Source organism: Rhincodon typus, chromosome 13 (assembly GCF_021869965.1).
Source record: "Rhincodon typus isolate 14 chromosome 13, sRhiTyp1.1, whole genome shotgun sequence".
Taxonomy (NCBI): domain Eukaryota; kingdom Metazoa; phylum Chordata; class Chondrichthyes; order Orectolobiformes; family Rhincodontidae; genus Rhincodon; species Rhincodon typus.
The window spans coordinates 11046888-11074118 of NC_063344.1; the positions used below are offsets into that span (position 1 = coordinate 11046888).

Consider the following 27231-nt stretch of genomic DNA (forward strand, 5'->3'; position numbering starts at 1 on the left):
AGAGATGACCAGATGATGTGTTTTGGCACATTGATAAAAATCAGCCACAACTCTATCCTTCTTTGCAATAGTGCCTGAGGATCTTTTACATCAGTCACAAATCACAGACTAAGGACACAGAGTAGGCCATCTAGGATCGGGAAGAGGAGAAATTTGCTCACCTAGAGTGAGTGGAGACCCTGTGGAATTTGCTGCCATAGAAAGTGGTTGAGGCTAAAACACTGCAAGTTTCCAAGAAACAGTCAGATATAGTTCTTAGGGTTAAAGGGAGTCAAAAGGGTATGGGGATAAAGTGGCAACAGGGTATTGAGAAACAAAAGCAGAAATTGCTGGAAATACCTAGCAGTTTTGGCAACATCTGTGGAGAGAGAAGCAGAGTTAACATTTTTGGGTGCAGTGACCCTTCTTCAGAACTGATTGTAGCTAAGAAAAAGCTGGTATATATACTGAAGATAGGGTGGGGGCAGAGAGAGGAGTAAATGACAGGTGGCCAGCATTTACTGCCCATTCCTTGAGAAGGTGGTGGTGAGCTGCCTTCTTGAACTGCTGCAGGTTGACCCAAAATACCATTAGAGAAGGAATTCGAGGATTTTGACCCGGTGACAATGAAGGAGTGGCGATATATTTCCAAGGCAGGTTGGTGAGTGGCTTGGAGGGGAGCTGACGGTGGTGGTATTCCCATGCATCTGCTGCCTTTGTCCTTCTAGATGGAGGTGCCGTGGGTTAGAAGGTACCGTCCGAGGGTCTTTGGTGAACTTTTGCACTGCATCATGTAGAAAGCACTTACTGCTGTGACTGAGCATTGGTGGTGGTGGGAGTAGATGTAGTGCCAGTCAAGCCAGTTGCTTCGACCTCGATGGTGTCAAGCTTCGAGTGTTGTTGGAGCTGAAACCATCCAGGCAAGTAGGGAGTTTCCCATCACCTTCCTGCCTTGTGCCTTGCAGATGGAGGACAGGATTTGGAGAGTCAAGCGGTGAGTTACTTGCTGTAGTATTCCCAGCCTCTGACTTGTTCTTGCAGCCAGTGTTTAGGTGACGAGTCCTGTTGAGTTTCTGGTCAATGGTAACCCCCAAGATGTTGATAGTGGGGTATTCAGTGATGGTAATACCATTGAATGTCAAGGGGCACTGGATAGATGATCTTTTATTGGTGATCATAGTCAGATATTTTTGTGTAGCACGAATATTACTTGCCACTTGTCAGCCCAAGCCTAGAGATTGTCCAGATCTTCCTGCATTCGAACATGGACTGCTTCAGCATCTGAGGAGTCGCAAACGGTGCTGAACATTGTGCAAACATCGGTGAACATCCCCGCTTCTGACCTTATGATGGAGGGAAGGTCATTGATGAAGCAGCTGAAGATGGTTGGGCCTAGGACACTACCCTGAGGAACTCCTGCAGAGATGTCCTGGAGCTGAGATGATTGACCTCCACCAACCACAACCATCTTCCTACATGCCATGTATGACTCCAACCACTGGAGAGTTTGCCCTGATATCTATTGTTTCCAGTTTTGCTAGGGCTCCTTGATGTCACACTCGGTCGAATGCGGCCTTGATGTCAAGGGCTGTCACTCTCACCTCACCTCTGGAATTCAGCTCTTTTGTCCATGTTTGAACAAAGGCTGTAATGAGGTCAGGAGCCGAGGGGCCCTGGCGGAACCCAAACTGGGCGTCACTGAGCAGGTTACTGCTGAGCAGGTGCTGTTTGATAGCACCGTCGATGACACCTTCCATCACTTTGATGATCGAGGAGACTGATGGGGTGGTAATTAGTGACATTTGATTTGTCCTGCTTTTTATGTACAGGACAGTTGAGCAATTTTCCACATTGCCGGGTAGATACGAGTGTTGTAACTGTACTGGAACAGCTTGGGTAGGGGAGCGGCAAGTTCTGGGGCAAAAGTCTTTAGTGGTATTGCTAGAGTATTGTCAGGGCCCGCAGGTTTTGCAGTATCCAGTGCCTCTGACTGTTTCTCGATATCACATGGAGTGAATTGAATTGGCTGAAGAGTGGTATCAGTAATGCTGGGGACTACCGGAGGAGGCCGAGATGGATCATCCACTCGGCACTTTTGGCTGAAGATTGCTGCGAAAGCTTCAGCCTTATCTTTTGCACTGATGTGCTGGGCTCTTCCATCGTTGAGGATGGGGATATTTGTGGAGACTTCTCCTCCAGTGAGTTGTTTAATTCTCCACCACCATTCACGACTGTGTGTGGCAGGACTGCAGAACTTCCATTGGTTGTGGAATGGTTTAGCTACGTCTCTCACTTGCTTCTTATGCTGTTTGGTGTGCAAGAAGTCCCGTTTGGTGGCTTCATCAGGTTACAACTCATTTTCAGGTATGCCTGGTGCTGCTCTTGGCATGCCCTCCTGCACTCTCCTTTGAGCCAGCGTTGATCCCCTGGCTTGATGGTAATGGTGGAGTAGGGGGATAGTCCATGAGGTTGCAGATTGTGCTGCAGTACAATTCTGTTGCTGTTGATGGCCCACAAAGCTTCTTGGATGCCCAGTCTTGTGTTGCTAGACCCGATTGAAGTCTGGCCCATTTAGCACAGCGGTAGTGCAACACAACACAATGGAGGTTATGCTTAATGTGAAGGTGAAGCTTTGTCTCCACAAGGACTGTTTGATGGTCACTCTTACCCATACGGTCATGGACAGATGCATCTGCAGCCGATAGTTGGTAAAGACATGGTCAAGCATGATTTTCCCTCACCGACTGCCGCAGACCCAGTCTCGCAGCCATGTCCTTTAGGACCCGACCAGCTCGATCAGTAGTACATTGAAAGCCCTCACCCAGAATACATTCTGTGCCCTTGCCATCCTCAGTGCTTCTTCCAAATGTAGTTCAACATGGAGGAAAACCACTTCATCAGCTGAGAGAGCATAGTATGTGGTAATGAGCAGGATGTTTCCTTGCCCATGTTTAACCTGAAGCCACGAGACTTCCCGAGCTCCGGAGTCAATGTTGAGGACTCCCAGAGCAACTCCTTCCTGACTGTATACCACTGCTCTGCTAGGTCTGTCCTGCCGGTGGGACAGGACACATCCAGGGATGGTGATGGTGGTGTCTGGGACATAGTCATACTCAGAACCGTACCTTACAGACAACGTTGCTTGACTAGCCAGAAAAATAGCTCTCTCAATTTTGACACTAACTCCCAGATACGAGTAAGGAGGACTTTGCAGGGTCAACAGGGCTGTTTTTGCCGTTGTCTTTTCCGGTGCCTAGGTTAATGCCTGGCGATCCATCCGGTTTCGTTTCTGAGAGTTTGTAGTGATTGATACAACTGAATGACTTGAGGCGCTATTTCGGAGGGCAATTGAGGGGCAGCCACATTGCTGTGGGTCTGGAGTCACATGTCGAGGACAGCTGATTTCCTTCCCTGAAGGACATTATACCCCCAATGGTTATTCAATTGACAAAATCTTTTGTTCCAGAGCCGCTCCCCTACCCAAGCTGTCAATCGATTTCACGGTCATCAGTAGATGCTTAATTCCAGATTTTGTTTCATTTAAGTTTGATTCAAATTTCACCATCTGCTGTGACAGGTTCCCAGAACATTAGCTAAATTTCTGGATTGATAGTCAAGCGATTATACCACAAGGCCATCACCTCCCTGTTTTGCATGGGGAGGTTCTGTGACATGGCCGTGATCTTTGATATCAGCCACATCACCAGTTTGTGTGCTATTTGCAAACTTATTGGATCAAACCTCCTACATTTGTATCTTGATCATTAACACACATTAGAACCACCAAGGGAAGCTGCACCCTCAGGCATGCCACGGGACACAGGCTTCCAGTTACTACAACAAGCCCCAACCATCACTCTTGGCCAATCAAGCCAATTTCAGAATCAATTTGCCCTGGGTCCCATGTGCTCCGACCTTCTTGAGCAGTCTCCTATGCGAGACCTTGTCAATGAGTCTCATTGAAATCCATGTAGATCACATCAACCGCACATCCCTCATCTGCACACCTAATCACCACCTTGACAAATTCAGATGTGTCCGACAAAGCCATGCTGGCTAACCTTGATTAATCCTTGCGTCACCAAATGGAAAGGAAGTTTGACCCTCAATTTCCACACCTCCCCCCCCCTCCCCCCCCCCCCCCCCAAAAAAAAGGTTTATCTACCAATGATGTTTATCCCTACCACCCATCTTGAATAATGGCACATTAGCTATTCTTCAGTCCTTTAGCACCTCTCCCGTGGTCAGAAAGGATTTGGAAATGAATGTCAAAGCTTCTGCAATTTCTTCCCTTGCTTCCTACAACAGCCTTCATTATATCCCATCAGGGCTAGTGTCTTATCCAATTTCAAGTCTGCTAAAACCACTAATGCCTCTACCCTCTCAATGCTAATTTGTTCAACTACATACAGCCCTTCTCCCCAAATTCTGGACCTTTTCCTTCTTGAAGGTAAAGCAAAATGCTCGTTCAAAACCTTACCTCCATCTTCTGACTCCACACACATCACCACTTTGGTCCTTGACGGGCATAGGGGACGCGATGGCCTAGTGGTATTATCGCTGGACTGTTAATCCAGAGACCCAAATAATGTTCTGGGGACCCGGGTTCGAATCCCGCCACAGTAATACAAATATCTGCAATTAAGAATCTAATGATGACCATGAATCGATTGTCAGAAAAACCCATCTGGTTCACTAATGTCCTTTAGGGAAGGAAACTGCCATCCTCACCTGGTCTGACCTACATGTGATTCCAGACCCACAGCAATGTGGTCAACTCCGAACTGCCCTCTGAGCAATTAGGGATGGACAATACATGCTGCATGGCCAGCGATGCTCTCATCCTGTTAATGAATATAAAGAAAAATTTGTCTTAATCTAACTGAAGCTGTTTGGAGACTCCATCAATTATTTGTTTGAAAGTAGCTGATCTTCTATAGAATTTGCCCAACAAATGGGGTGTCCAGTTCCAGGAGTCCCAGTTTAAAGATACAGGGTAGGACTGAGATGAGAAGAAATTTCTTTAGAGTGGTGAGTCTGTGGAATTCTCTGTCACAGAAAGCAGTTGAGGCCAAAATATTGAATGTTTTCAAGGAAGTAGCTTTGTGGTTAAGGATATCAGAAGGGGGGCGGCATGGTGGGTCAGTGGTTAGCACTGCTGTCTCACAGCACCAGGGACCTGGGCTGGATTCCACCCACAAGCTACTGTCTGTGTGGAGTTGGCACATTCTCCCCATGTCTGCGTCGGTTTCCTCCGGGTGCTCCCGTTTCCTCCCACAGTCCAAAGATGTGCAGGTTAGGGTGGATTGGCCGTGCTAAATTGCCCCATAGTGTCTAGGGACGTGCAGGCTCGGTGGGTTAGCCATGAGAAATGCAGGTTACAGAGATGGGAGACAGGTGTCCGAGTCAGAGGTCAGTGTGAACTCATTGGGCTGAATGGTCTGCTTCCACAATGTAGGGATTCTCTTCTATTCATTCTAGAATATATAAGGTGATGCAGAAGTGTACAGAGTTGGATGAGGAGCCATGATTATATTGAATGAGAAACTTTCTTGAAGGGCTGAGTGGCCTACTCCTGCTTCTATTTTCTATGTTAAACTTTGGAGATCAAAGCATTCTTTCTTTTATTCTCTTGTAGGAAGTTGGCATTACCAGCAAGGTCAGCATTTGTTGCTCGCACTGGATTACGCTTGAACTGAGTGACCTGCTAGGCCACTTCAGAGGGCAGTGAAGGTTCAACCACGTTGTTGTGGCTCTGAAGTCACATGTAGGCCAGTCTGGGCAAGGACAGCAGAGCCCTTCCCAAAAGGAACATTACAGACCTAGATGGCTGCTAACAATTAACAACAGTCACCATTTCTGAAGCTACAATATAGCTTTCAGTTCCTGACTTTATTAATTTAAACTACACCAGCTGCCATGGTGAGATTTGACCCAATGATCCCAGAGCATTAATCTGGAACTCTGTTTTATTGTCCAGTGACATTCCCACCACGCCAGCTCTCCTTTCCATTGACGTTCAAATTGAACTAGGCAGCACCTGTTCGTACAAACTCATCAAGTCAAAGGAACGTTTGATCACATTAAGACTGGACCAAAATGCTTCAGTTGTGTCATCAAGCGTTTGTCTTGTACATTTTAATTACCACTATTCAGCTTTTGAAGGTGGTGACCAATGAAGAGGCACAGCTCCTCACACACCTCATGTGCGTAGAGGCAAAGATTGGCAACTGTTCCATAATCCTACTTTCCAATGTAGCCATTCCACCCACTGGGTTCTCTGCAAGACCAACTCAGCTAAATCTGTCCTCCTTTCATTTCAGGGTAGTTCTACAAATTTTCTGTTGTTTTTAGATTAATTGTCCAATTCTCCTATGAAGGCCTACATTGTATTGGTCTCCAACACACTCTCAGGGTTAGAGCCTGTCTTATTGCCCAACACTATTCAAAACACCTCATATCATTGCTGCTCCTTTTGCCAATCATCCTTCTGCTAATGGGAAGAGTTTCGGTCCACCTTTGTCCAGATACCCCATGACTTTGATATCTCCCCTCATCCTTCTAAGACGAACAGCCTCAACTTCTCTAATCTATGCCTGCCTCTTGGGGGGAGCAGGGGCTAGTAGCCTAGTGGTATTGTCACTGGATTGTTAATCCCAAGACCAAGAAATATTCTTGAGACTCAGGTTCAAATCCCACCACGGAAATTTGAATTCAATAATAAAAAAAATCTTGAATTAAAAGTCTAACAATGAAATTGTTGATTGTTAGAAAAACCCATCTGGTTCACTAATATCCTTCAGGGAAGGAAACTGCCACCAATAACTGGTCTGGCCTGCACATGACTCCAGACCCATAGCAATGTGGTTAACACTTAACTGCCCTCTGGGGAACTAGGGATGGGCAATAAATACTGGCCGAGCCAGCCATGCCCTCTCCCCGCGAATAAAGATAAAGAAATACAGCTGAAGTCCCAATCCTGCAAAAGCATTCTTGTAAAATATTTTCTGCACTCTCTCTGCAATGCTTTCACTCCTTCCTGAAGTGTGGTGCCCAGAGTCGGACACAATACTCTGGAAGTTGAACCTTAGCGCCATTCGTTACATACTGAAGCACTATGGAACAGAGGGTGGGGTCGGGAGATCAGAGCTAGGCTTAAGCTTATTTACACACAACCATCAACATCACCCCCAACAGCTCGCCAACGATTAGCTTAAGAGTTTCAGAGACAGTGCACTCAATTGGTTGCAGTGTACAGAAGGACGTGGCTTCAAAAGAACATCTAAAGCAATATGTATTTATATAGTAAATTCAACATTTAAAAATAACCCAGGGTGCGTCACAGGAATGTAATTTGACGAGTCACACAACAGCCATATTAGGACAAGCAAATTGCAGGACTCTACACAATAAATCTACCAATTTATTTACCATCCACAGAAGTTGCTGAATTATTGTTCGTAAAGAAAAAAATCCAACTGGTTCAGCAAGTCCTTCAGAAAAGGCCACTGGCCACACCTTCCTTGCCTGTTTGCTGTGTACCTTTGAACAAGTCACTCGCTTAACAAAACAGCCACTACCAAACACTAATAAAACTTACAGTCTGCTAGCGTCCAACAGTCAGGTATCATTGTAGAACAAGAACTTGTCAATTTCACAATCAACCCTATAACGTCCTCCTGAATACAGGGGGAACTGGTGTTCTAACCAGGACAGCTAATCTACAAGACTGGTCAACTCTATTACTCTAAGTAAGCAGACATTTTCTTTTAAGTATATCATGCTTTCAAGAGGTCAGGCTCCCCTAATACTGCTCCAGACTTCAAAGCCTTCAGCTGCCTGGGCTCTCTGTTCTGAAACTCACTGCCAACCTCTGTCAGTCTGTCTCTCTCTGTGACAAACTTGTCCTAATATCTCCTTGTCTATTCAATTTATTTCCCTGATAAGGCTGCGGAATTAGAGGCAGAGGATCGTAGAGATATACAGCATGGAAACAGACCCTTCAGTCCAATTTATCCATGCCAATCAAGTATCCTGGATAAATCTAGCCCCACTTACCAGCATTTGGCCATGTCTCTCTAAACCCTTCCTATTTATGTAACCATCCAGATGCCTCTTAAATATTGTAATTATACTAGCTTCCACCTCTCCCCCTGGTAACTCATTCCATACACACCACCCTCTGCATGAAAAAGTTGCCCTTTTTCATTTTTTCCCCTCTCACCTTAAACCTATGCCCTCTAGTTATGGGCTCCCCCATGTTGGGGCAATGACCTTGTCTATGCATCCTATCCATGCCCCTTATGATTTTCTAAGCCTCTACAAGGTCACTCCTTAGCCTCTGACACTCCAGGGAAAATAGCCCCAGCCTATTCAGCCTCTCCCTGTAGCTCAAACCCTTCAACCCTGGCCGCGTGCTTGTAAATCTTTTCTGAACCCTTTCAAGTTGCACAGCATCCTCCCTACAGCAGGGAGTCTAGAGCTGCACAAAATATTCCAAAAGTGGCCTAACCAATGTGCTGTACAGTCGCAACACGACCTCCCAACTTCTTTTTGGCACATTGAAATGGCGCTAGATATACTTTCATAGAATCATATATCTTTACTACAAATTTTACTACACAGGAGACCATGGAACCATAACAGTGACTGGGGATCCTGCAGTTCTCATTTGACTGTATCAGAAACTGAAGTGGGTGACGATTGCAAGAAGCTTAGCTGTCAGCAACCACTATCTTTCATTTAAAAGGTAGTATGTGATGATTATGAATAGGACAAGGCTTCACATAGCATATCTAGACAAGGACTGTTGCCTAGTCAAGTGATCCTCCATCACTTCACCTGGTGGAGACTGCTTTACTTACACATTCACAATAACCCTTTAAACAACAGGGTTGTCAGGGTTAACAAGGTGTGGAGCAGGATGAACACAGCAAGCTAGGCAGCAACAGAGAAGAAAAGCTGACGTTTCGGGTCGGGACCCTTCAGTTCTGAAGAAGGGTCCAGACCCGAAACATTGGCTTTCCTTCACACCTTGTTATTTCAGGCTCCAGCATCGGCAGTTCCTACTATCTCTCAGGGTTGTCAGGGTCATGTTGGTACAATGAGCAAAGATCAAGGCAAGGAGTGGTTGGTACAGAGACTGGGGAGGTGAGTGAAGAGTTGGGTGGTTTCAGGATCAAAGGGGAAACAAAGAAGCTGGAGGCAAGGCAGCAGCCGGAGAAAATGGAGCACGTCAGGGCATTGAGAGGGCTGTTGGGGGCAGTTTTGAACGAAGTTACCTGAGGAAAGGCAGGCAATTGGCAAGGCAAGTAGGTTCCAAAATTCTACAAAAATTAGGATTAGATCTTAATCGCCATCAGGCTACAGTGGATGACAGCCCTCGGTCAAAATAATCTGGTACGGAAGGCATGAAAACTTTTAAAAAAAAAATCACCAAAATCCTCCGCGTCACTGATCTAAAGAATAATTTGCAAACCTGTCAAACAGGGGCTTTACAACATTAACAAAAATAGGAGGGAGTAGAGAGAGGAGGAGGGAACTATATCAAAGTGGAGTTTGGGGGGGTGGAAATTAATATATTCCCGCAGTGCCCACCTCTCTCTAAAGGCAGAGAGTATGCTGGCAGACACCATGTGCACCCTCTGAGGGCACCCGGGTGTGAGTGTAGCCGTGGGAGAGGAGCAGGTACTCTGTAATCATGATCCCTCCTTAGCCTGCTACCTGGACTTGTCAATGGCTACTTTAGCCAGGCCCAGACTAGACACACTCTTACGGAAAGCATTAAGAAATATTTCAGTATGAAATAGCACTGACTTGTTGTAAACAAACTTGGGAACACCATGCTCATCAAATGCTGGAGCGTACAAACAAGAACCCGAGGCTTAGCATCAGTACCCACATCGCAAATGTATAGCTGAAAATAAGTGTCGACAGGAGAACCAGTATTTATGATGAGCAACAGTCAATTAACACTCTGAAGGGGAAATCACTGTTACAACACAGCAAACAAGACAACTCAGTGGTGCATCTGTCGGATCCTAATGGTCAGATTATCTTTTCTCTTTAAAGGGAAGGTTGGTTGAGAGGTCAGGGCAGCACTGGGAGGAAGAACTTCCTTGCTCCATTTTTAAATGGTGCTTGCAGGATCTTTTACATTTATTGGGGTGGGGGTGCAGAGAGCAGATGGATCCTTCATTTAGTGCCACCCCCCAACAATGCAATGCTGCCTCAGAACTGTCTCTTAGGCACGTCAGTTTAGAGCTGGTTTTGAACTTTTTGGACTCAAACTTCAGACCAACAAATGTTCTGTACAACAGCTGTGCTCAGGGTTGCTGAAGTGAATACTGAACCCCTCAACGCAACTTCAATCACTTGCAATTATATGAGACACAACTGGACAGACCCACTGCACAAGTTACATTTATAGGTCTGCACTTGAAACTCCAGTGCCTGATTATAAAAGGATGTTTAACCAGAGACTGTGTTCTTAGCCTTATATTTTCACAGTTTAAAATGAGAGAGAGAGAGAGAAAGAGAGAGAGAGAGAGAGAGAGAGAGAGAGAGAGAGAACAAAAAAAAAATCACAAAAAATTCCCAAGTCCCAAAAAAAGCACTGGTAGAAGTTAATTTTTAAAAAATATACATTGTTAGTTTCAATATGACTAAAATTCAAGACGACTCTTTAACGGTACATTCATATTAAGTAGACAGCCAGCCCAGTAGACTCAGTTTGCTTTACTTAAATTGTCATTTGGAAGCCAGGCATTATGAAGGGTGAAACACAAGTAGTTACTGGAGATAGTGGGGGGCTCATAGAAGCCAGGTTGCAAACTTGCTATTGGTCGATGACCCCAAGTTGGCTATTGATAGTCAGTCAGTTGTGTTGGAGGGAGGGGAATGATCATAGTGTTTGCCATGACAACATGCTTATTCTGGCTCGAAGACAGCAATCAGGCATAAAAAAAAAAGAACTGAAGCTTCCTGAAACCGAACATTGTTCTGTCAAAACTGTAGTGGGCATTCCGACTCAATCTTCCCACGATTTTCACCATTCCGGGTGGCACTGCCCAGTTATTCTGGCTCACCGTTTACCGGGTGGCACAGTGAAGGTTTCTGCCCCCAATCATATTCCAGCTGCAGTAGTGGAGAACTGCTCCCCCAGCAAGGCTGTTCATTCACTGTCTCAGCACTTGCTGATTTGCAGACACATAACACTAAAATGAAAACGTGAACCTCCATGCTCAAATCTCTCACTGGCTTTTTAACCTGTGTCAGGCCCATGAACGGTCTTCCTTCAGTTTGATCACTTGTGCATTCCTCCTTTTATCATTGCCAATGATGGTTGTATCTCCAGGGGCTGAGGCCTAAACCCTCCAGAGCCTCCTACCTGAACCTCTCCACCATCCTTTAAGATGCTTTTAGAAAAAAAAACTACGCCTTTTACCAAGCTTTTGGCACCCTGTTTGAATAGTTCTGGATGCACAATAAATTTTGTTTAATCAAGCTCTTGTTATACTCCCTGTAAAATAAGAAAATGTTAGAGTCTAGGCTATCTTTATTTTGAGGGCGTTTGGTCTGGTCCAAACACTAAAATTAGGCCCCATTTGGAGTACCGAGAGCAGACCTGGGCTCCACACTTTAGGAAGGATATATTGGCCCTGGAGGGAGTACAACATAGGTTTACAAGAATGAGACCAGGACTTCAGGGGTTACAAGGAGAGATTATACAAATTAAGCCTGTTTTCTCTAGAATTTAGAAGGTTAATGAGTGATCTGATCAATGTCTTCAAGATATTAGCAGGAAAAGACAGGGTAGATAAAGATAACCATTTCCAGTAGCTGGGGATTCTACAATTAGGGAGCACAGTCTGAGAATTAGGCTGTTCAAGAGAGATGTTGGGAAATATTTCTACACAGAAAGGGGGTGACACAGTGGTTAGCACTGTTGCTTCACAGTGCCAAGGACCCAGGTTCAATTCCAGCCTTGGATGACTGTGCAGAGTGTGCACATTCTCCCCATGTCTGCGTGGGTTTCCTCCCGGTGCTCCGGTTTCCTCCCACAGTCCAAAGATGAGCAGTTAGTTGCATTTTCCATGAGAAACATGGGGTGGGTCAGGATGCGATGCTTTTCAGAGGGTCAACACAGATTTGACATGCCGAATGGCCTCTATCCACTGTAGGGGTGCTATGATTCTAGGGGTTTGGAACTCTTCCTCATCTTGCAATGGATGCTGTATCATTTGCTAATTTTAAATCAGAGATCGATTTCTTTTAAGCTAAGGGTTTTAAAGGGATTTGGGCCAAAACAGACATACGGAGTTAGGCACCGAGCAGTGGAAGAGGCTCAAGGGGCTGATCGGCCTACTCCAGTTCCTAAACTCCCACAGTTGCAAAAATACTACGAACCATCCTGCCCCTCTGCCTTTATTTGTTCATGGAATGTGGGCATTGCTGGTATGTCTAGCATTTGATGCCCGTCCTTAATTAGCCTTGCAACAAGTGGGTAGCTCAGACAACGGTCAACAGCCAAGATGGATGGGGAATCACATGTAGGCCAGAGGAAGTAAGGAGCAGATTCCTCCCCTAAAGGCATTCGGCCAGGATTTAACAGCAATTAACAATAGCTGCATCATCACAGAGACCAAATTTATATTCCAGATTTATTCACCAAATTAAAATTCCACCAGCCACATTAGGATTTGAACTCATGTCCTCAGTATATTAGCCTGGAGCTTTGGAGACCTGTGGCGTTACCACAATGCCACCACTCCCCCATCCTGAGGAGGCACTATACAAATGCATGTTGCACCTTCTCAACAGTGAAGTATTTAATTTACTGAGCTACCAGGACATGGGATTGGGCTCGGGCTCATTTCTTAGAAACAGAGCAGGATACTGGTCTGCAACATGTTACCACTTTAAAAACTCACTGAGCTCATCAGAATCCTGCGTTAATCCCTGCTTGCCAAAGCAGGCTTTAAAACTAACGGCGTGTGCACTTTTGTGTGAAAGCATTCTTCATACAGTGTAGCAACGCTGGATACTTTGAATCTCGTTAGAGGCTTCCATTAAAGTCGGGTTTTGCAGGAAGATGGTCACAGGAGTGGAGGAGGTCGAGGGGGTGACCTCAGAGGTTTTATAAAATCATGAGGGGCATGGATACAGTGAATAGCATTTTCCCAGGGTGGTTGAGTTCAAAACTAGAGGGCATATTTTTAAGGTGACAGGAGAAAGATTTAAAAAAAGGACTAAGGGGCAAACCTTTCTTTTGCTCCCAACACAGACAGTGGTTCATAGGAATGAGCTGCCAGAGGAAGTGGTAAATGCAGGTACAGTTACATTTAAAAGACATCTGGATAAGTACATAAGTAGGAAAGGTTTGCAGGGATATGGGCCAAACACAGGCAAGTGGGACTAGTTTGGTTTGGGAACATGGACTAGTTGGACCAAAGGCAAAACACTGCTGGAAATCACAGGCCTACATCCATGGAAAGAGAAGATGCTAATGTTGAGTCTAGATGAATCTTCATCAGAGATCTGAAGGGTTTGTTCCTATGCCATATGACTCCTTAAAAATAATGCCATTGACTGATGCACTGCAAACGTTGAGCAAACAAATAAATTTACTACAAGGTCCCTGCATTCTCACCAGAACTGACAAAAAGAGGGCCACATATGAATCTGCGCAGCTGAGCTATTAAAAGGAGGGGCCTGTGCACTGGAATCAATGTCAATGTACCAACTCACATCAGCTAAAATGCAAGAGCAATCAGAAACAAAAATTGCAAAGCTGATCAACAGATGTATACACAGTGATTCACTGTCTCCACAGATCCTTTTAACCTGAATCACAGAATCAAACAGCACAAATAAAAAGGAGACCTTACAAACCAACGTGCTGGTGTAAGCTCTTTTAAAGCTGCTACCCAATCAGTTCCACTCCCCTGTTCTTACTCCTGTTGACTTATGTTAGTCAATTATACGAACATAGGCAATGGGAGCAGATGGCCATTCGGCCCACTATTCAACCAGATCATGGCTTTTATCTCAAAGCTATTTTCCCCCGATATCCTTGATAGATTTCTAGATATTAAAGGTATCGCCACGGCTTGGATATACATAATGGCTGAGTCTGCAGAGAATTCCAAAGATTTCTCACCCTGCGTGAAGAAATTCCTCCCCATCTCAGTGCTAAATTACGTGTTTATCCTGACACTACAGTTCCCAGTTCTAGACATTCCTCCCTATTTACATCCAGCTAACAGAAATACCCTTTCTGCATTTACGCAGTGTCTAGTTATAGCTGTAATTATACCTAATGCATCTAGTTACAATGCAGACAAGTGCACTTGACAGTAAAGGGAGACCAGACTTATGGATTTAAAGTTTTCAAACTGCCTCGCATTTCTTTTCAGTACAGTCTCATGGGAAAGGTAGATTTCTCTCCCCACTCCATCATCAGCTCCCAGTAGCTGCACTAGTTAAAAAGAGGAATTCAAAATGGGGAGGCGAAGATATTGAACCGCAACATGTCCCGCTCTGAACCCAGTCCAGTCAAGGGGTGAGGGGCAGCACGTCACTAGATCCCTCATCAGGCTATACAGCCCAGAGTGTTGCCATCTGCACTTTTCTGTACCATCACAATGCCACTGTCTTTACCACCAGTGCCTCTACGAGACCAGGTCCTCCTCTCCCTGGGTTGCACCCCTCACTTCCACTCATTCCTGTTTATGCAATTCTGTCACACTGACCTGTTACAGAATCAGACAACCTTACAACAGAAAGAGGCCATTCAGCCCTGTGCTGATCCCCCAAACTCTCCTCCTCCTCCTGATCCTCGATAACGTTTTAAGATTTTTTTTTCAAATATTTACCCACTTTGCTTTTAAAGCCTCTACAATTTTACACAGCCTCTGCTGCTTCTGGTAGCGAAACCCAGGAGTGAACATGTCACTGCATGTTGTTCATGTTGTTCCTTTAATGGAAATGTGGAAAACAGGAGCAGTAGTAGGCCACTCAGCCCTTCACGCTTGCTCTATCATTCAATATGGCTGGTCATCCAATCCAGCACCCTGCTCCCGCCTTCTCCCCACATTCTTTGATCCCTCCAGCCCTAAGACTATATCCAAGTCCTTCTTGAAAGCATCTGATATTTTGGCCTCAACCGCTTTCTGTGGCAGAGAATTCCACAGGCACCTCACCTGACAACGAGCAACGCTCTGGGATTCCAAATAAACCCGTTGGACTATAACCTGATGTCATGTGACTTCTGACCTTGCCCACCCCAGTCCAACACCAGTGCCTCCACATCATATTCTTCCATGTGGAGGGTCTGTGGATTTGGAAGGTCCAGTCAAATGATCCTTGGTGAGTCTGCTGCAGGGTATCTTGTAGACAGCACATTCTGTTGTAGTAGTGCACTGGTGGTAGAGGCAGTGACTGTTGTAGGTGGTGGCTGCGATGTTAGTCAGGCCAGTAACTTTGGCCTGCTGTTAGGTTTCATGAATTTTGATAGCACTGGATGCAGCCAGCCAAGTAAACAATATTCCTCACACACTCGATGTTTGCCCTGTAGATGGTGGACAGGCTTTGGAAAATTGAAGGCAGATAATCACCACAGAATTCCCAAGTCTCCATCGGCTCTTGCAGCCAGACTATTTATAAGGGATGAAAGAACTGTGGATGCTGTAACTCAGGAGTTGCTGCAAAAGCTCAGTAGGTCTGGCAGCACCTGTAAAGAAAATTGCAAATGTGAGTTCTGAGGAAGGGTCACCGGAACTGAAACGTTATCGCTGACTTTTTCTTCAGATGCTGCCAGATTTGCTGAACTTTTCCAGCAACTTCTGTTTTTTGTTCCTGTGTTTAAAAGGGCTGGTCCAGCTGGTCAATGGCAACTAGCCCCAAGGATGCTAGCAAGGGGCACAGTAACTTAAAGCCACTGAATGTCAGAGGAAAGTGGCTAGATTCTGCACTGTTGAAGGCAGTCACTACTTGACACTTGTGCACCCAAAATGTTACTTGACACACGTCAGCCCAAGCCTAACTTTAAATAAAAATGAAAACTTCTGCACAAACTCAAAGGGTACAGCAGTGTCTGTGGAGAGGAAGTCAGTTAGCCTTTCAAGTCGAATGACCTTGCATGTTGCCCAAGATAGTTACTGGTGGTCAAAGATTGCTTCATTATCAGAAGAGTTGGGAACTTGATGGGCAAGGAGGAGCTAAGATTCCTATTTCTGACCCTACATTGGAGAGAAAGTCGTAGAATCCCTATATTGTGGAGGCAAGCCATTCAGCCTATCAAGTCCAACACTGACCCTCCAAAGAACATCCTTCCTACACAGACCCTGCAATCCTACCCCTGTAATTCTGCCTTTCTGATGGCTAAGCCATCTAGCTTGCCATCTCTGGACACAATGAAAAATAAGAGCAATAGTAAGTCACTCAGCTTTTCATGCTTGCTCCATCATTCAATATGGCTGGTCAGCCAACTCAGTACCCTGCTCCTGCCTTCTCCCCATACACTTACATATAGTCTTAGGGCTGGAGGGATCAAAGTCCTTCTTGAAAGCATTCGATTTTTTGGCCTCAACCGTTTTCTGTGGCAATGGCCAATCCCTCTAACCTGCACATCTTTGGACTGTGGGAAGAAACCAGAGCACCTGGAGGAAACTCACGAAGACACGGGGAGAATGTGCAAACTCCACACAGACACCAGAGGGTGGAATCGATCCTGGGTCCACAGTGCTGGGAGGCAGCAGCACGAACCACTGAGCCACCGTGCCATGCTGTTGTAACGAGGTTTGGCTGTATTTTGACTGTGTGGTGATAGTCCATAGGCATTTGACCACGTGAGATCTGTTTTGCTTTACCCCTGCAGAAAAGGGTGAATGTCAGTGTTTGCAAAAACTATTGTAATCAGTAAAATCACGTCATTGGTGAAATAGCAAAGGATGGTTGCCTGGGATGAACTAGCAGCACAGTGGTAACGTCCCTAACTCTGAGCAAAGAGGCTCAGATTCAAGCCCTACCTGCTCCAGAGGTATGTAATAACAACTCTGGACGGATTAGGAAAACTTCTATCATGAGGAACGACGGCTCTTGTGATGTAGTGGCAGGATCCCCAACTCTGAGCCAGGAGGTCTGAGTTCAAGTTCCACCTGCTCCAGAGGTGTGCCATAACACATCCAAACACGTTAAAAGAAAACAGGTTATATGAGGTTTGCTGCCCCAGTTGATGGTGTATGTCAATTGACAGGGCCCTCACAGCACAGTGGTAGCATCTCCACCTCCGAGGTAGGAGGTCCAGGTTCAAATCCTAACTGCTCCAGTGGTGTGTAACTACATCTCGGAACAGACCGATTAGAAAACATCTAACCTGAGGAACTCGCACAGTAAGACCTTGGGATGGCAGAATTGGCCTCCAACAACCACATATTCTTGAGCTAGATCAGATTCCAACCAGTAGAGAGACTTTCCCTCAATTCCCATTGACTTCAATGTTACTGTTTCTTTTATGTACAAAATGGCAAGAGCAACAACAACTTGAGAACACTGATATCTTGAACTAATGCATCATCCTGACAAAGATATACAGCATCATTCAGTTGACACTCCAGAAATTCTTAGCCAAGGTCATAATAGTAACCACATAAGCACTCAGAATACACTAGGTCAGGGATTCAAACATACACCATCTCAGGGCAAACTGCAATCAGCAATAAACACCCCTGTATTTTGGATTCCATAATTCCACTGGGGCAGCATAGTGGCTCAGTGGTTAGCACTGCTGCCTCGCAGCGCCAGGGACCCAGGTTCAATTCCACCCTGGGGCAACTGTCTGTGTGGAGTTTGCACATTCTCCCCATGCCTGCGTGGGTTTGCTCCGGGTACTCCAGTTTCCTCCCACAGTCCAAAGATGTGCAGGCTAGGTGGACTGGCCATTCTAAATTACCCGTAGTGTTCAGGCAAATGTAGCTTAGGTGGGTTATAGAGGGATGGGTCTGGCTGGGATGCTCCCAGGGTCAGTGTGGACTTCTTGGACCGAAGGGCCTGTTTCCACACTGTAGGGATGCTACGCTCTATGAGATATGGAGTAGCTTTACCACTGCCAGATAGGTGCACCCAACACGTCAACAAGATTCCACCCAGTGAGCGGTCAGGATCTGGAATGTGTCGTGGAACCAGGTTCGATTGAGGCATTCAAGGAGAAATTGGGACTGTTATCTGAAAGTGAACAATATGTAGGATTGTGGGAAGGCGGCAGAGTAAGGGCACTCAGCGAATTGCTCCTGCAAAGATACGACGGGCCAAACAGCCTCGAGCACCATAACTATTCTGTGAGTCTATGAAACTCTCGCAGATCAGGCAGTGTCTGTAACACAAGAAACTTTTGTGACCTTTCTGCTCAGTCCTGAAATGTTAATTCGGATTCTCCCTCCACAGGTGCTGCCAACCCTGTTGAGTTTTTGCAGCATTTCCTGCACTCATTTCAGATTTGCAGCATCTGCATGGTTTCTCTTTTGGAAAGCAATTCTGCAACTGTGTCCCTCGTTATCACAGTTTCAAGCTTGAATTCATTCCCCTCACCGAACCTGCCTCATCGTAAACTTGCAGATGCTGGACCATTGCGTTTACTGTGCCAGGGTAGGATACCCACGTCTGCGCAGAAATGTCTTAACCTGTAAAAGGTACCTACAAGTCAACAATTCCGTCTGACCCTCCAATGCAGGCAAACCAGGTCATCTGCCAGACCAGTGAGCGATCATAAGAATATAACAGGTCATTACCCCAAGAGCCCCTCAAGCCTGCTCAGCCATTCAATACAACCACAGACCAACTTCTACATTTAAATCACATTCCCAACCCATTGCAGTAGTCCTCTGTTATGTTTGCCATCCAAAGATCTATTGATCTCAAGTCTCCAATGTTGAATGAGCATTCACAGCCCACTGGGCTATGCTGAACTTGAGCCATTTACTGTAGGTGTAACTTTCAGTCGAAGGTGTTCAATTACACACACACAAAGCAGCCTCACGCCAATTACCATCCCATTGGTCTAATCCCAATCATCAATAAAGTGATGAAAGGTGTCATCAACAGTGCTATCAAGCAGCACATGCACAGCAACGCCCAGTTTGGGTTCCGCTGGGGCCGCTCAGCTCCTGATCTCATTACAGCCTCGGTTCAAACATGGACAAAAGAGCTGAATTCCAGAGGTGAGGTGAGAGCGACAGCCCTCCATATCAAGGTTGCATTCGACTGACTGTGGCATCAAGGAGTCCTAGCAAAATTGTAATCAATGGGTACCAGCGACTTGGGTCATAGCTGGCACATAGGAAGATGGCCGTGGTTGTTGAGGGTTAGTCATCTCAGCTCCAGGACATCTCCAGGGTATGTCCTAGGCTCAACTATCTTCAACTGCTTCACCAGGTCAGAAGTGTGATGATTGCACAATGTTCAGCACCATTCGTGATTCCTCAAATACTGAAGCAGTCACATGCAACAAGGTCTGGACAATATCCAGGTTTGGGCTGTCAAGTGGCAAGTAACATTCACGCCACACAAATGCCAGGCAATGACCATCCTCAACCAGAGACAATCTAATCACCAGCCCTTGGTATTCAATGGTGTTACCATCATTTAATCCCCCACTATCAACATCCTTGGGGTTACCGTTGACCAGAAACTCAACTGGAATCACCACAAACAATGGCGACAACATCAGGTCAGAAGCTCGGAACTCTTCAGCGAGTAACTCACCTCCTGACTCCCCAAAGCCTATCCACCATCTACAGGACAAGTCAGGACTGTGATGGAATACTCCCCACTTGCCTTCATTGCTGAAACTTCAACAATAATTAAGATACCATCCAAGACAAAGCAGCCTGCTTGATTAGTGCCACATCCTCAAGCATGCACTCCCTCAGTACACACTGTCACTGATGCTAAGTAGTGGCAATCTACAAGATGCACTACAGAAACTCATGAAACCTCCTTAGACAGCACCTTCCAGACCCATGGCCACTTCCATCTAGAAGAACAAGGGCAGGAGATACACAGGAACACCACCACCTGCAAGTTCCCCTCCTAGCCACTCACCAACCTGACTTGGAAACATATCGCCGTTCCTTTACAGTTACTGCGTCAAAATCCTGGAAGTCCCCCCCTAAAGGCCAACCTGCAGCATATGGACTGCAGTGGTTCAACAGATAGTTCATTTGCCACCTTTTCTAGGGTGAATAAAAATAAAAGAGACCGGCTAGCCAGTGATGCCCATGTCCCAGGAATGAATCAAAGAAAAACATGTGCAATTGTGCTGAAATCCTTGCTGTTCTAACTGAAAATTCAGTATATACATAAGACCATATGATATAGGTGCAGAATTAGGACAATGGAGTCTGCTTCACCATTCCATTGTAGTTGATACATTTCTCAACCCTATTCTCCTGCCTTTTCTCAGCAACCTTTGATCCCCTTACTAATCAAGAACCTTATCTATCTCAGTCTTAAATACACACCATGACTTGGCCTCCACAGTCTTCGATGTCAATGAGTTCCAGAGTTACCACCCTCTGGCTTAAAAAAAATTCCTCCTCGTCTCAGTTCTCAAAGGTCATCCCTTCATTGAGACTGTGCCCTCGGATCCTAGCCTCTCCCACCAATGAGGACATCTGCTCCACATGCACTCTATCCAGGCCAAACCATTAAATCACAAAGTAAACCCACCAAGACAAATTCAGAGAAAAAGCCACAGATATATGTTTTGAATGTGAATGCACTACAAATTTTCAAAGATATATCTGCACAGAAATACAAGTTCTGACATTTATCACTGAAAGAGTTTATTCTGACCATGTGTCAGAATCAGAGTTTCCTGGTAGTCACTTTCCAGAAACACAAACATTAACTGACAATTATAAATAATTGTATTGGGCCTGGCTCACTAATCAGTGTGATTTTAAAAAGCTGCCACGAGTACATTTTGAACATTCAGTCAGGTGTTTAGCTCTCAAATCTGAAAGGCAAGTAACCTACAGCACCACTTTCGAGTTAAGAATTTATAAAGAACTTTTCTTTTATTAAAAACAACAATTATAGCCCAAATCAAAGTAACAGATCTTCAAAATTATATAACTATAGGCCATACAGTCTACGCTACATTATGTATCTAAACTATAGATCTACTTGCATTCAAAGGCAGCCACTTTGATTTTCTTTAAATGAAATGTTCCATCCCCTACCCAATGGAGATGCCTGTACTCCACGTTGTCCATTTTTCAGGCTGACACTTCTCCCCTGCTCGAATCTCAGTGGGGACCCTCAGACACTGATCCTTCAAAGAGTATCCCATCCAGACCCATCCCCCTAACCCCGCATTTCCCATGGCTAATGCACCTAACCCTACACATCCCTGAACACTGTGGGCAATTTAGCATGGCCAATCCACCTAACGTTCAACTTGGGCCAACATTACCCACTCATGGTTTAACCCGAACAGTTTTTCTTTCTCCAGGTTTGTCTTTCCATAGTATTCACTACCTTGCACTCAATAAGGCCCTCCAGCCTTTTGCCCCCCTCACTACTCACTCCTTCATCTGCTGCCAGAGATCAGTTGTCTCTTGGCACCTTCTTCAGAGCTCAAATGCTCATGCCATCCTAACGCCATCAGCTGTCAGCTCTCAAACTTCACACAGCCAGCACCAGAGTGGCAACATTGTCAGAAGTGGCAACAACACAGTCTTCCCTTCTGCCTATACAAGCAAATCTGGCTGCGGAATACGTGTATATACATGTGCTTCAGCTCTTGTGGCAAAATAACGACCCCCAGCCTGGGTTCAGAAGACCCAGGTCCAAGGCCCACCCTCCCTCCCATCTGTCTGTCCAAATAGGTTGATTAAAAATATCTGTAAACGTGCCCTGTGAGACCAAAGAAGTAACGGCATAAAAATGTGGCTGTTCAGCCCATCATGTCCACCCCAGCTGAATAAACTAACTGCCCGCACTCCAATCCCATTTTCCAGCCGCTAGCACACAGTCTTGCTGGCTGCAGGACTTCCAGGGTTCCCTTTAAATCATTCCAACCCAAAAAGATACAGAGGCAAATGGGGGCAAGGGCATTGCAAGATAGGCTTACCATCCACTTGTACCCAAATAATGGGGGAAAACCACCACCATACTTGGATGGAGGTAGATGAAGGCGCCTTGGATCCGATACAAGGGCTTTTCCTTGAAGCACATCGTCCAGCAACAATGCACAGTGTTAGAAAGCACATGCCTGGAGGTAGTGAATGGGTGTTCAATCTTAAACCCACTGAAAACAACAGCGGTGCAAAGTGGCGAAGAGAGTTGGGGGGTCCGCAAGGAGGTTTAAATAAGACCACGAACAATGTCCCCTAGAGGCCACCAGCTGAGCAATAGCATCTTACCTTACAGGGGAAGAGCACGGCCGAAGCCACTTTCTCCATGGCCAGGTTGCGAATGCTGGGGGTGAGAGAGCCCCGGCAAGTCGGGCAACAGGTCAACTTCTGCCGGCAGGTGTTGCACACCAAGTGGCCGGCCTGGCATTGCAGGATCGGCGGCAGGACGTAGTCGAAGCAGACCGGGCACTCGAAGAGCGAGGTCAGTTCTTGGGCGGCGGCGGCAGCGGCGGCGGCGGCAGCAGCGGCGGCAGCCACCGCCTGGTGATGGTGCAGGGGCGGTGGAGGTGGGGAACCGACACCGATAATCGCCGCCGCCGTTGTTGCAGCAGCAGCCGCCGTGCCGCAGCCACCCACGGCCCCGGGGGCGGCGGCGGCAGCGGCAGCAGGGGAGGAGGTGGAGGAAGATGAAGCGGCGGCGGCGGATGCAATCGCTGCTGTTGCCGCCGACAGGCCGTTCGGGGCCGGGGAAGGAGCAGTGTGCTTGCCGGTTTTGCTCAGCCCGCTGCCGCCCGGTCCGGCCGATGACGGGTGGCTCATGGCTAGCAAGCAGGAGGATAGCCGGGCCAGGGCATGGGTTTCCCTCCTGCTTCTCCCCCGCCGCCCTCCCTCCAGCCCCGGCTCCGCTTCCAGCCGCCGCCGAATGTTTAGAAACAAAAAAAATCGCAACACCGCGTTCTAGAACCTTGCAACATCGGCGCCGTGACGTCACCCCGGGGAAGCCCCCGCTGCGTCACGTGAACGCCACCCCCATTCATCCGTCAATTACCGCACAGGAAGCGACAACTCAGGACCTGAGCGCATTATCATTCACAAAAATAACCCCGTGAACTATCAAAATAAATTGCTAGAAATCTGAAGCAGCAAAGTACAGCAGCTCAGAACCCAATACAATCCTATTCTTAACAAAAATCTATAAAATAAATTGCTAGAAATCTGAAGCAGCAAAGTACAGCAGCTCAGATCCCAATTCAATCCTATTCTTAACAAAAATCTATAAAATAAACTGCTGGAAATCTGAAAAAGCAAGTACAGCAGCTCAGAACCCAATGCAATCCTATTCTTAAAAAAAATTATCTATAAAAATAAACTGCTAGACATCTGAAACAGCAAAGTACAATAACTCAGAACACAATATAATCCTATTCCAAACAAAATCAATTATCTATAAAAATAAATTGCTGGAAGGCACATCAACACAGAACCCAACACAATCCCATTTTCAAAAAATAGCATTAACCATCAAAATAAACTGTTAGAAATCTGAATTGGGAAAGTACACAAACTCTGAACCCAACACAATCCTATTCTCAAAAAAAAGTATTAACTATGAAAATAAACTGCTGGAAATCTGAAATAGGAAACTACAACAACTCAGCACCTAATACATCTTGAGGCCAAGGACCAATTCCACCTCCAGGAAAGACCTCTAAATGTGTGGTCAGAGATGTGGCTCAATAGCCACATAAAGACACACAGAACCTATAACCAGTGACATGGAATTTCTTAGGCAGGCAATTGTACTCATTAGCGAGTGATTGATGATGACAGCAGTTTAACCTGAGGGTCACCACAACTCAGGTAAGGGGAAAGGGTGAGAAGGAGAGTCCTTCATAGCAATTTCAACCAGTGCCAGAATTGAATTCATGCTATAGGTATTACTCAACATTACAAACTAACCATCCAGTTAAGTGAGCTAATCAACAACAACTCAGCACATTCCCGAAAAACATTAAATAAAAAAACTACTAGAAATATGAATTAGGAACAAACAACTTGGCACTCAGCAGATTCCCAAGGGCATGCTGACAATCTGAAATATGAATGGACAAAACAACAAGAAAAAAACAGGCTAGAAGAAATCAGCAGGTTAAAAAATATGGTTTTGTGCCCACACCTGAGAATTTTGGTTTGAGATGGCCTGGTGAAACAGAATTAAGGCATGGTCAACAACTGTCTTCAACCTTAGGCAATGTATCCTGTGTAAGACAAAGATGAAGAGGATTATTTTCTCTTTCAGATGATGGTAAATCTGTAGAATTATTTGCCATAGAGAGCTGTCAAGGTTGGATCCTTAAGGATATCCAAGGCCGAGATAGACCGATTTTTAATCAGTAAGGGAATAACTGGTTATGGGGAAAAGACAGGAAAGTGGAATTGAGGATTATCAAATGAGCCATGATCTCATGGTTGAAAGGCAGAGCAGAATCAATGGGCTGAATGGCCTACTTCTGCTCTCATGTCTTATGGTCGTTGGCAGGTTTAAGAACTGTCTTCAAGCTTAGGCTCCTTTGGAACTCTATTGTATATAACACTAAGTACTATGGTACATGAGATACACTTGGCGTTCACCTTACTGTTACAATCTTAAGAGAGCATTCTGTGCTATTTCCCACACAAACACACACAATTAGGGAGGCACAGTGGCTCAGTGGTTAGCATTGTAGCCTCACAGCGCCAGTGTTCGATTCCACCCTTGGGTGACCATCTGTGTGGAGTTTGTACATTCTCCCTGTGCGTGCGTGGATTTGCTCCGGGTGCTCTGGTTTCCTCCCACAGTCCAAAGATGTGCAGGCTAGGTAGATTGGCCATGCTAAATTGCCCATAGTGTTCAGCGATGTGTAGATTAGGGGGATGGGTCTGGGTGGGATGCTCTGAGGGTCAGTATGGACTTGTTGGGCTGAAGGGCCTGTTTCCACACTGCAGGGATTCTTCTTCTTCTATTCTATAATCTCACACACACACACACAAACACACACACACACCTCTGCCTAGCACAGCCTCCATGACAACAACACAAGATTGCTCCAGAGTCCTAAAGTGCTCTGTTATGGAAAAGACCAACCCCTTTCAAATATATCAAAGAGATAGCCTAGACGCTAACTTTTTCTTGGTTAAAAGCAAGTGTAAGGTGATGTGTTCCAGATGTAATTCGATTGGTTACACTTCTCAACTTTAAGCAAAACACATTTTATTCTTACTCTACAGTTTATTCTTACTCTACAGTTAAAATATAACGAAAGAAATAAGAAGTGGTCTGACTTTAGCTCTGTTAGAAAACTTAATGGAACAATACATTATTTAACGACTAAACAGCAACTGTTCCAATATAACATCCCATAAACACACGCTTGGCAAAGGCAAATTCGGTAAAATAGATTGTCTCACATGCAATGTTTTCCTAGTCCAGGAGGAAAGGGCACTAAGAGAAAATTCTGACAGAGAAAAGTCCAGTTTTTAGCAGTAACAGAGAGAAAGACAGGTCCCACAACAAGCTACAAAACCCCAGCAACTACTGAAAGCTAAACGAAAACTCTGGTTCTGTAGGAGCCTGACCCCACCTATTCAGGCTGCTTCTGTTGTTCCAACTTTTGAAAAAAAAGTTCCCAAGGCCTGACAAGCTGTTTACTTTATTGATTTGGAACAGACCGCTCTGTACCTCTGTCTCAATCTCTCTTTATGAAGAAAAAGCCATAGTGTCATCACACATTACATGACAGTTATTATATTGGTGGGTCTGAGAAGCTCTGGTTAGTTTCACTGCTACCTATCCTCCTTGCTAGTATTAGCCTAAGTTACTGTGAAGAAAGATGCCCACTCAAAGTCTTCATCAGTAACTCCAGATAGGGTGATGGCCTAGTGGTACTATTGCTGACCTGTTAGTGACGCAGGTAATGTTCTGGGGATGTGGGTTCAAATCCTACCATGGCAGATGTTGGATTTTGAATTTAATTAAAGCCTTGAATTAAGAGTCTAGTGATGACCCTGAATCCATTATGAATTGTTGGAAAGATTCATCTGGTTCACTAATGTCCTGTGATGAAGGAAACTGCCATCCTTACCTGGCCTGGCCTACATGAGACTGTGGATCCACTGCAGTGTAGTTGACTCTTAACTGCCCTCTGGGCAATTAGGGATGGGCAATAAATGTTGCCCTAGCCTGTGATGTCCACATCCTGTGAATGAGTAAAAAAGGAAGATTCAATCTTGATGAAAATTTTAATAGGTAGGTACATTAGAACTGAGACAAATTATTGCCTCTAGTGAGACATCATGGTCAATTTAAGAGTAAATTCGCATTAATACCACTGAAACATTGACACAAACAACAGGTACAGCACTGATTAACTCCTCCCAGGAATAGCCTTCTATATCCTGATGGGTGAAGCATATTTGGGATGCTGTGAAGTGCAATAACTGAGGTGGTACAGGTCAGGCCAAGGATGGGGAGGGGTGTTATAAATAATGATTGGCAAAAAAAAGAGATATTTTATAGCTACAGATATTAAAACACAGGGCCCTGTCCTTCGCAGACATAAAGAACATTTACAACCATTGAACCTGTTTCAACCCAACAAAATAGGTGACAGCTATTCAGTGGTTCATTTCTCATGGTAATACCTCGATCAATTAAATAGCCCAACTTAAAATTTAAATAACACCATTAAGCTTGGAAGTATAGGCAGAAGTGGATTTTGTGCAGGATGGGGCTTAGGTAGTTGATGAGATAAGTATCTGGATTTGCTGATGAGGTTTTAAGGGAAGGTAAGATAGAGGCAGAGACAGGTGATGTGGTGGAAATAGAAGGAAGCCATCTTAATTATGGAGCAAATGTGGAATTTGGAAATCTATCTGGTCAAACAGGACAGTGAGATTGCACAGAATCATAGATAGTAGGAACAGCAGATGCTGGAGAATCCGAGACAACAAGGTGCAGAGCTGGATGAACACAGCAGGCCAAGCAGCATCATAGGAGCAGAAAGGCTGACGTTTCGGGCCTAGACCCTTCTAGCTCTGCACCTTGTTGTCTCGGATTCTCCAGCATCTGCAGTTC

The 27231-nt window shown here is 45.4% G+C and overlaps 1 protein-coding gene across 1 annotated transcript in view; it reads right to left on the reverse strand.

Annotated features, from left to right (window-relative positions):
- Nucleotides 1-23147, reverse strand: part of LOC109922301 (E3 ubiquitin-protein ligase SIAH2) — a 29484-nt gene extending 6337 nt beyond the window's left edge. Inside the window, exon 1 of the mRNA XM_020522329.2 lies at nucleotides 22407-23147. Within this exon, the coding sequence (XP_020377918.1) occupies nucleotides 22407-22937 (531 nt within the window). The 5' untranslated portion in view covers nucleotides 22938-23147. The remainder of the gene's footprint in view (nucleotides 1-22406) is intronic.
- Between the last annotated feature and the right edge of the window lie 4084 nt (nucleotides 23148-27231).